The sequence below is a fragment of the Camelus ferus genome, chromosome 11 (assembly GCF_009834535.1).
Source record: "Camelus ferus isolate YT-003-E chromosome 11, BCGSAC_Cfer_1.0, whole genome shotgun sequence".
Taxonomy (NCBI): Eukaryota; Metazoa; Chordata; class Mammalia; order Artiodactyla; family Camelidae; genus Camelus; species Camelus ferus.
The window spans coordinates 45,169,092-45,179,389 of NC_045706.1; the positions used below are offsets into that span (position 1 = coordinate 45,169,092).

The 10,298-nt window shown below is 38.8% G+C and overlaps 1 protein-coding gene across 2 annotated transcripts in view; it reads left to right on the forward strand.

The window, feature by feature from the left end:
- Window positions 1–2,938, forward strand: part of NRBF2 (nuclear receptor binding factor 2) — a 29,706-nt gene extending 26,768 nt beyond the window's left edge. For both annotated transcript variants that reach the window (XM_032491490.1, XM_006175974.2), the window contains one exon: window positions 834–2,938. In XM_032491490.1, coding sequence (XP_032347381.1) covers window positions 834–1,544 — 711 coding nt within the window. In that variant the 3' untranslated portion in view covers window positions 1,545–2,938. The remainder of the gene's footprint in view (window positions 1–833) is intronic.
- The last annotated feature ends 7,360 nt before the right edge of the window (window positions 2,939–10,298 follow it).

Genomic DNA, 10,298 nt, shown 5'->3' on the forward strand with positions numbered 1-10,298 from the left:
AATAAACTGCTGTTGATGTAGCAGACTTGGCACGTGGAAACTGCTGTCCTTTTTTCCAGGGGTTACTCATAGATCTTAGATTGCCAAATGTGTCCTTTAGAGACCCTCTTAGGGCCTTTCCTGATCATTAGCTCAATGTCAGTAAGCAGGCTTGGCCAGAGGGAAAATCAGTTTGCCTTACCTTTGCTTTTCAAAGATACTTTAAATTTGGACTTGTGTTTTCCTGATTTTCTAAGCAGTTCTGGCTTTAAATTGTCTTCTGTGTTTGGGGAGGGCCTGCCTAGGTTTCTAAGGTGATTCCTGATTATGAAAGTGGCAGGTACATAGGAGGTACTTGGTAAATGTTTGTATAATTGAATTAAGAAGATCTGAGGGGATATCAGTGGCAGGGAAAAAACCCCAGCTCCTTAGACAGACCGAAGAGAATCTAGGTGTTTGTTCCATTCTGTACACTTCCCCTTTGCCTGCTGTGTTAGCCCTGAAATACAGATGTGCATCACACCTGCTGAACACCCTTCTTGAAACACTTTAGTTGTAGAATTAAAGTCTAGCACTGCAGAGGGGTAAGGTGCATTCACAGAAGGTCTGATTGACTGTGTTCCTTTGGAATTGGAATAGGACTCTGGACTTCTGAGTGAATGTTGTTGTGTTTATGAATAAAGATGTTCGCTTACCTAAAAACACTTAGTTGTTCTGAAAAATGTTTGAGGTTCTACTGAATTGCAAACATAGTGTATAGAACAAATTTTAAGTGTTCAACTGAAATAGTTATTTACTGGACATTTCTAAAGAGACTTAAAATGTTACATTGTACCTTTCCCCCTGCGTGATAGGCTCATTTATCACTGGAACTGCAAAGGGACAGCCACATGAAACAGCTCCTCCTCATCCAGGAGAGGTGGAAGAGGGCCAAGCGGGAGGAAAGATTGAAAGCCCAGCAGAGCACAGACAGGGATGCAGCTGCCCAGCTCCAGGCATCTCACAAACCCCCTGCTGACGATGCAGAGGGCCACAGTCCCCTCCTTTCTCAGAAGTATAGCCCTTCCACAGAGAAACATTTGCCTGAGGTTCAGGGGGTCTTTGACAGGGATCCAGACACACTACTATTTTTACTTCAGCAGAAGAGTGAGCCAACAGAGCTGTGCATTGGAAGCAAAGCCCCAAAAGATGATAAAACAATAATAGAGGAGCAGGCAACCAAAATTGCAGATTTGAAGAGGCATGTGGAATTCCTCGTGGCTGAGAATGAAAGATTAAGGAAAGAAAATAAACAACTAAAGGCTGAAAAGGCCAGACTTCTAAAAGGCCCAATAGAAAAGGAGCTTGATGTAGATGCTGATTTTGTAGAGAAGTCAGAGTTGTGGAGCTTGCCGCCACATTCAGAAACTGCTGCAGCCTCTTCAACCTGGCAGAAGTTTGCATCAAATACTGGGAAAGCCAAGGATATTCCAATACCCAATCTTCCTCCCTTGGATTTTCCATCTTCAGAACTTCCCCTTATGGAGCTCTCTGAGGATATTCTCAAAGGACTTATGAATAACTAAAATGGAAGGCCGTGGAAGAGGCGAGAAGAGGAAATAATACAGTTAATCCAGCAAAAATAAAAAAAGGGAAAACCACATGCAAGGTAATCCCGGAGATGCTTCATCATCTGGCAAACCCTGGAGAAGAGGCATCGCAGGACTTGGAAACAGTCACTGTGAAACGTGTCGTGCATCTGACTCACCGACTCGAGTTAAATGATTCCAGACACTAAGCTCTCGGAGGTTCACTTTCTCCTGATACAAACCAAATGGCTACCTGGAATAATTTTTTCAAGCAACAATTATTTTTCTTATCTTCAGGGTTAAAATGTATAAAAGTATGTTATGTGTAATTAATCTATAATGCCATAAATGATAATACAGAACCTAAATGATATGGTGGCCTGAGGGCCTGCCTTGTATTTGAAATATGCTTTCTATCATGCATTGACTGTATGCATCTTGTTATGCACATTTCGTTGGTTTGAGGTGTGTAAGACACACCTTTCTAGAAGAAACTGTGCCACACTTTGCACTACTCGTAACATAATGATAACCTCAAGACTATCAGGAGAAATATTTAAATTTCCATTTTATGAAGAAAGGAACCAAATTATTAGTTACGCTTTTTAAAAAGATTACCAGTTTACATAATTAATCAGGGTGCGTTTTAAGTTCTAACTTTTTTTGTTTATTGTGTAATGCATCATTTGAAAATTCCAAGGAAATGTCCTTATGTTTTTAATGATGCATGAGTGGAAGTAATGCTGGTTGGCAGTATTTGATTGTAAGAAATCAATAAAGTAATTGTATTTTATACCTTCGTTGAATGTGGTTGGTAGATAAAAAGCACATTTTGTATGGCTTCTGTGTTGGAAATTTTCAGTATGAATTTGAAAAGATTCTGTCAAATGATTGCTTTGGTATGTTGAAACTTTTTCTTCAGTATTTTGTAGTCAGTAACCCCTACAAGCAGGGTGGAAGAGAACAAGGGAGTTCCTGAGGTTTAAATGTATTCCCAACCTTCCTGTGCCAGCACCTGCTCTCCCAGTCAGAGCACAATGGTTGCAAAGCACTACATAGACATTATCCTCTCTGTGGAGTCCAGTGATGTTCCAGGAGTGGTAAGGGGAAGAGGAGGATGTAAGTGAAACACCTGGGTATAAACCACTGGGTATGTTTAAAGCATAGACTCAGTTTATTGTGGGGGAATTTTGGGAGGGACGGAAATACGGACTAGCACCACGCTGCCTCTCCTGAGGGAACTGGGAAGAATTGGGTTGAAGGGGTAGGGTTGGGCTCCCATGTTTAGTGTTGACTAGCAGTACAGTGAGATGAAGTGACCATGTAGAAGTCACTTTTCCTGTCTCATCTTGCTGCAGATGAAGCCAAAAATAAACTAGCTTCTTAAAATATCTTAAGACTTCTTTTCTCTGTAATGTTCATCATGCATCTCAGTGTTGTAGTATCCTTGACTCTGAGGGTATTTTGCTTGCTTACCCTTCCTTTAAAAATGGGATTGTTATGTTTTGACATGAACATTTTGTAAATCACCCTCCCATTCTACCTCTACCATCTCCCCTCCTCCCTGACTCTTCCCTCCCATGGGGAGTTTGTGACATGTGTTTTACAGGGGTCTTACTAACATACATATTCAGTGGACTCATTTTACTTTTCCATTGCTTTTGAAGCTTTTATTCACACTTTTTAGTACTCTTGTTTGATCTGGTTTTAAGTTTTGTATTTGAGTCTGTTGATGGAATGTATGTGCCCTTTGACCAGGTGACTTGGTACCTGTGTTTCTCTGTGGAGTAGGTCCTTAACACAAGAACGCTTAGGCCCTGGAAGAGCTTGCTTCCACTGAATGAAAATGCATGATGTGTGTTCTGGAAGTTTAGTAAAGGAAAGCTCTTGTCCTTCCTTACTCAATGGTGGCTTCTTTGAGCCCAGATAACTATCTGGGCATTAGAAAGCCTAGCCCTAAGTCCTTATTTTCAGCTTTTCACAGAATCTCAATAAAACAAACATTTATTTCAGAAAGTAGGTAGTAACAGTCTTAGCTATATTGCCATAGTAACTGCAGGTAAATCCGTACTTCAGAAACCATGCTTAAGAGAAGGGAGTAAGAAGATATTTTCAGAACAGTTCTTCAGAGCCATTGTCTATCTCTAGTGTTTTATTACAAGGTTATTAAAAAAAAGAGAAGTTTGTAAGTAAGTCAATTAAAATGTTTAAATATATTATCTTTTTGCTTTTAACACTTTCCAAGCACTTTGTTTTGTTGTTGTTTTTAAATTGAAGTATAGTTGATTTGCAGTATTACTTTGAGGTGTACAACATAGTGATTTGGTATTTTTATACATTATACTGCATTAAAAGTTATAAAATATTGGCGGTATTCCCTGTGCTGTAGAATAGATCCTTGTAGCTTATTTATTTTATTGATAGTGGTTTGTACCTCTTAACCCCTGCCCTATTTTGCCCCTCTTCATTTCCCTCTGCCCACTGGTAACCAGTAGTTTTGTTCTGTCTGTGAGTCTCTTTCTGTTTTGTTACATTCATTTATTTTTTGAATTTTTTCTTTTTTCTCCTAATTTATTTTTTATGGAAGTGTAGTTGATTTACAATGTTAGTTTCAGGTGTACAGTACAGCAGAGCAATTCAGTTATACATACATATATACACATTTTCAGATTTGTTTTTAAGTGATACTGTACAGTATTTGTCTTTCTCTGATGTATTTCACTAAGTATAATACCCTCTGGTCCATCCACGTTATTGCAAATGGCAGAATTTTCATTCTTTTTTCTGGCTGAATAATACTGTATTGTGTGTGTGTGTGTGTGTTGTATATATGTGTGTGTTTGTGTATACACACATACGCATATCACACCTGTTGATGGGCACTTAGGTTGCTTCCATATCTTGGCTATTATTTAAAAAAGCTGCTGTGAACATTGGGGTGCATGTATCTTTTGGAATCAGTATTTTCGTTTTCTTTGTATACATATACCCAGGAATGGAATTGCTGGATCATACTGTAGTAGTTGCTGCACCAATTTACATTCCCACCAGTGTTCTAGGGCTCCCTTTTCTTCACATCCTCGTCAGTATTTGTTGTTTGTGGTCTTTTTGATGACAGCAATTCTGACAGGTGTGAGGTGATAATTCACTGTGGTTTTGATTTGCATTTCTTTGATTAGTGATGTTGAATATCTTTTCATGTGCCTATTGGTCATCTGTCTTTGGAAAAATGTCTACTCAGGTCTTCAGTCCATTTTCTTTGTTTTGGGGGTAAGTAAGTAGATTCACTCATTTATTTATTTAAATAGAGGTACTGGGGATTGAACCCAGGACCTTGTGCATGCTAAGCACACACTCTACCACTGAGCTATACCCTCCATCATCCTTTAAAAATTTTTTTTTGAAAAAAATTGAGCCGTTTATATATTTCAGATATTAACCCCCTATTGGTCATATCATTTGCAAGTACTTTCTCCCATTTACTAGGTTGTCTTTTTGTTGGGTCATTGTTGCTGTGCAAATGCTTTTAAGTTTAATTAGGTCTTGCTTATTTTTGCTTTTGTTCCTTTTGCCTGAGGTGACACCAAAAAAATGTTGCTGTGTCTTACTTCAAAAAGTGTTCTGCCTGTGTTTTCTTCTAGAAGTTTTATGATTTCTGGTCTTATATTTAGGTCTGTACTCCCTTTTGAGTTGATTTTTGTTACAGTATGAGAAAATGTTCTAATTTCATTCTTTTACATGTAGGTGTCCACTTTTCCCAGCACCACTTGGTGAAGAAACTGTCTTTTCTCTATTGTATATTCTTGCCTTTGTCATAGATTAATTGACCATATGTGTATGGGTTGATTTCTGGGCTATCTTGTTGCAATGATCTGTGTGTTTTTGTGCCAGTACCATACTGTTTGATAACTGTAGCTCTGTAGTATGGTCTGAAGTCAGGGAAGCACGATACCTCCAGCTTTGTTCTTGTTTTTGTCACGGTGGCTTTGGTACTTTACTTTGGATGTCTTAATTTTTAGGGCCTCTTAAGACCTATTCTTTATTTAAAAAAAAAAAAAGTTGACGTCCAGAAGGTTAGTAGTTAGGTGACATTTTATGCCAGATTGGGAGCAGGGAAGAAAGATGTCCAACTAGCAGTTTTATGCGGTTTTTTTCTGGGTCACATTATAGGCCTGCACCTCAGCTACTCTGCTTCCCAAGAGAAGTTAAAGTTCGGAAGTTAAACTGACGGAAGTTCAGTTTGTCCTTACAATCAGTTGCAAAAACCCTAATGTCCATTCTCTGTGGCATCCCTTTTCATCTGTGAGGAGTTGTGATTAATGTTTTGTTTTAAAAGATAAAGATTTGAATACTAGTGTGAAGCAGTCTCCTATATGGTGTTTGTTTATAACCTATTTGAAGAGTCAAGATATGAACTATAATAGCTATTATTTATTGAATCTTTCTAGACCAGTAGGCAATATATGTGAAGATCACAAGTGACCTTTATCATATTTTGTCGTAATCCCACTGTATCCTAATTGGAGCCCCTCTGCCTGAGCAAGCGGCATGGCTGTTCACAAAGATTTGTCTGTTGTTCCAGCTGGAAGCCTGTCCTAAGAGTCACTGCTGACCAACAGTGCCATCTACTGGACCGTGAGAAACTTTCTTGTTCTTGTTGGTTTAAAGCGGTTTGTGGTGGGCGGCAGAGGTAAACAAAAAAATTCCTTAGTTGGTCACTAGTAAATACCTCGTATTTAAACACTCTAGTATTTAGTAAATAATTCTCATTTCAAGAGTGGTAATACATACATGTATAGGCAAAGAAATTCAAATCATTTGTAATGTGAATACAGGCCTCACATATTTAATGAACACCATCTTCTGCTACTAAAACTATAAAATACGTAGCCAGTGTAGCCTTCATAGAGTAAGTAATGGGGAAATGGCTTCCTAGGTAAAGAACAAAGGCACGGAGTCAGAAATGGGGAGGAGGAACTGCAGGCTTGGTCAGAATCAGATGCTCATGGATTGTCCTTTTGTTTGCTAAAAGTGAGGGGGCCAGGGTCAGGTCCTGGTCTTGAGGAATGGGAAATACCTGGAATGTTCTCAGTGTTAGGACTGATTGCTGAGTAGCTAAAAGAGTCCTGGTGAAGCTTGGCCAGATTTTGTGACTCTTAGTTTCTCTCTGGTAGACGTTAAACTGGAAAAAAGTAGGGAGGGCAGTGATTTCTCGGTACGATGGAAGGAAAAGAGATGAAGGAATCAAGGATACAAGTGAGAATACCTTTAAGGTTACCAGAGTCCAGGAAGACAACGAATACAAGGCAGTTTAGATAATTGAGGAATAGGGTAGGATTTGAGGGACTAATGCCTCATCAGGGGTTCCCAAAGGTAAAAAAAAAAAGTTCCTAGAAAGAGGTAAGAAAGGAAGGTTGTGGTCTGACAAAGGGTTTTTTCCCCCCCTCACTTAATTTTTTAAATTTATTATTATTTTTTAAAATTGAAGTATAGTCAGAATGTTTTGTCAATTTCTGGTGTACAGCATAATGTTCAGTCGTACGTATACATACATGTATTTGTTTCCATGTTCTTTTTCATTATAGGTTGCTACAAGATAATATAGTTTCCTGAGCTATACAGTAGAAATTTTAAAATCTATTTTACATATACAGTTGTTAGCATTGGGATTCTTGATTTAAGGAATCAGATGACCTTTAGGCCTATGTTCCCTGGAAGTCTTCTCTCCCACGAAGTCTTGCTACTGAGGGTTAAGAAGTCGCAGGGCCTCTGTTGCCACCATTAGATCTTCATTGGCTTTATTTGTGTGTGTGTGTGTGTGTGTGTGTGTGTGTGTGTGTGTGTGTGTATAAAATTGAAGTATAGTCAGTTTACAATGTTGTGTCAATTTCTGGTGTACAGCATAATGCTTCAGTCATACATGAGCATACATATATTCATTTTCATATTTTTTCACCATTTTAAGTTACTACAAGATATTGAATACTGTTCCCTGCACTATACGGTATGAACTTGTTTATTTTTTATTGGCTTTAGATTAGATTATTTGCCTGTTCTTAAAGGGAAATGGCTGTTTAGGGAGGGGCTCAGGTATCTGAAACAGATGTTAACTGCTGCCACAGAAATTCTTTAGTTTCAGAGTAAAACTGAAGTTCTGTGGAGGCAGGAGGGTCTTGGACCCATTTTATTCAAATACCTAACATTTGTGTATTGTGGTAAATTCTAGAAGGACTTTTGGCCTTTAAGGTTGGTTGAATATAGTACTTGAGGAATTTGAATGTTTGAAACATACTCATTTATTGCAAAACTGGCAAAAGAATGGGACAGCAACTCAAGATAGGGATTTGGACTTTGGCTCAGTTTTTCAGCCTAGCTGAAAATTAGCATTGCCTTTCCATGGTTATGTGGTAGTAAATCTATTTGTGGTTTATAAAGCCGTTAGAAATACTTAAATATTAGGGTGACATAATGTTAGCTGAAAAAAACAGCATACTAATTTGTATATAATACATTATCTCTGTTCTGTGAAGAGGAAAAATACCTAAAAAAAATTTGGGGAGCTAACAGATGAGCAATTTTTAAAACTCCCAGGGTTTTAAAAATCAGACAGTTCAGGATGACTTAGTGATCGTCTCTGTCTACCTTTAAACAAACTCTTCTCCCCAAAGTTCAGGGTAGTAGTGGTTCCTAGTTCACTGAGCACCAGAGAAAATGTATTGAACACCAGGCCCAGTAACGGTAGATGACCATATGAGGAGTAAGTATCTGACGTGAAAAATTCAACAAACTGCTAATGATGGGAAAGATATGAATGGAATGCTTAGACCAAAGTGTGGATTCCCTAAATCAGTGTATGTGAACATAGGCTATGGCAGACCAATTACGTAGTCTATGGAGTCATCCACTAACCAGGGATGAACGCTGAATAGAGTTTCTGGGGCTTGAAAATTTTGAAATTTCAGAACGTAACAGCCATTTCTCACAAGGCTCAATCTAATTACTACTTTCATTTCTGGGAGAGTGAGAGGATGACCAAGTCACATGACAACCAGTTAAACAGATGTGCCAACTTTTTAAGATTAGTCCTAGAATTTGTTTCTGAAATCCTATGGCTTCGGTGGCTTTAAGTTTTGATTTGAATAATCTTTTGTTGTACGGTCAGTTCAGCTGTTTTGAAAATGCAGATTTGTCACAGCATGATTGATGTATAGGGAACAATCTGAACAAACTGGTGTTTGCCTAAGGGGCAGTTTTGTCTCCAAGAAAAACTTGGACTGAAGAAAAGTGTGCCACCTGCATCTTCAGGGTGTTATTGAGCCACACCCACCCAACCCAGTGTTACAACTTTCCCTCTAATTTCAGATAATCCTCCCTCCACCACTTCAGAGTCTCAGTCACAAGCTGCAGCCCTTCTGATGCCCACTTCCCATCTGTCTTCAAGGTAAAGTGCCGTACTTGTAGTGTTAATCTATCTCTTAAACATTTAACCTACCGTAAAACTGGTACTGTCTTTTAAAAATGTATTTCTGATAAAGTTTTTGAATGTTATGCTCAAATCCCATCCCCCCACCCCCTTTAAGTCCTGTGGGTTTTATTGGACTTCTTGCACAGTGCTGTGATTTTTAGGAACTGACTGTAATGGGACTCAGTCTCCTTTCTTAAAAGGTTACAGGCTGGCTTTTTCTTTTATCTGGAAAAAGCCTAACAATATTTTTATTAAGTTTCATTCAACATAATTTGTTTCTGCAAAAGTATAGTTATTAGAAAATTTGCTGAAGAGTGCTTACATATACCACATAAGAATACTCATTTCCAAAGGAACTAGAGGACATAATATTACTAGATTGGCTAAATATTTCAGTTAAGAAAAGCACCTCAAGCCATCAGCATCTCTAGGTGTTTGATGTGAAAATAACTTGTACTCTACACAGTATGGGGGAGATGAGGCGACACTGCCTTGCCCATGCCATACCCAGCAGAAGGTGTCTTGACTTGTCTTCCTGACATTCACCTCTTACAGTGGCAGTCTCAGAAGCAGCTCCTACCCCTCTGCTTCTCTAGCACAAGAGTTGAAGACTTTGTAAGTCACTTTTGAAAGTATGTTCGAAGTCTCACATAGCTAATATGTCTATGGAAAAAGGCTGGAAGGCAAATTAAGTATGTCCACAAGATTTGCTCTGTCCCTTGTAAGACTGTACAAGTACTGCCACCTCTGAAGCCTTCCGTAACCCAGCAGTGCATATTACACCTTTTCCATGTGCTTTGTATCTTAGCTGACCCTTGAACAAGGGTTTTAACTCTCTGGGTCCACTTATATGTGTTTTTTTTCCTATAAATACTATAGTACTACGTACGTAACCCACGTTGGTTGAATCCCTGATGTAAAAACTGGATGTAAAGGGCCGACTATAAAGTTATATGTGGATTTTCAATTGTACGGGGGGTCGGTGCCCCTAATCCCATATTGTTCAAAGGCACACTGTTCTTGTTACCTAGTGTTTAGCATTGATGGCACAATCCTGAGGTTCCTAAGGGAATATCTGATCATATTACCAGTGCTAAACATATAGCAGATACTGAATAAATTATAAAAATTCTATCTGACAGTATCCCCACATACTGTAAGTCTCATGATTCCGAAGGCAGGGGCAATGAGTCCTGCATGTCTTCACCACGAACTCCTTCCACTTACTAAGCCTGTGTGGCCTACGTTGATCCTGTGCTTTTTCTGTCCTGCATTCTGTAAGAGCT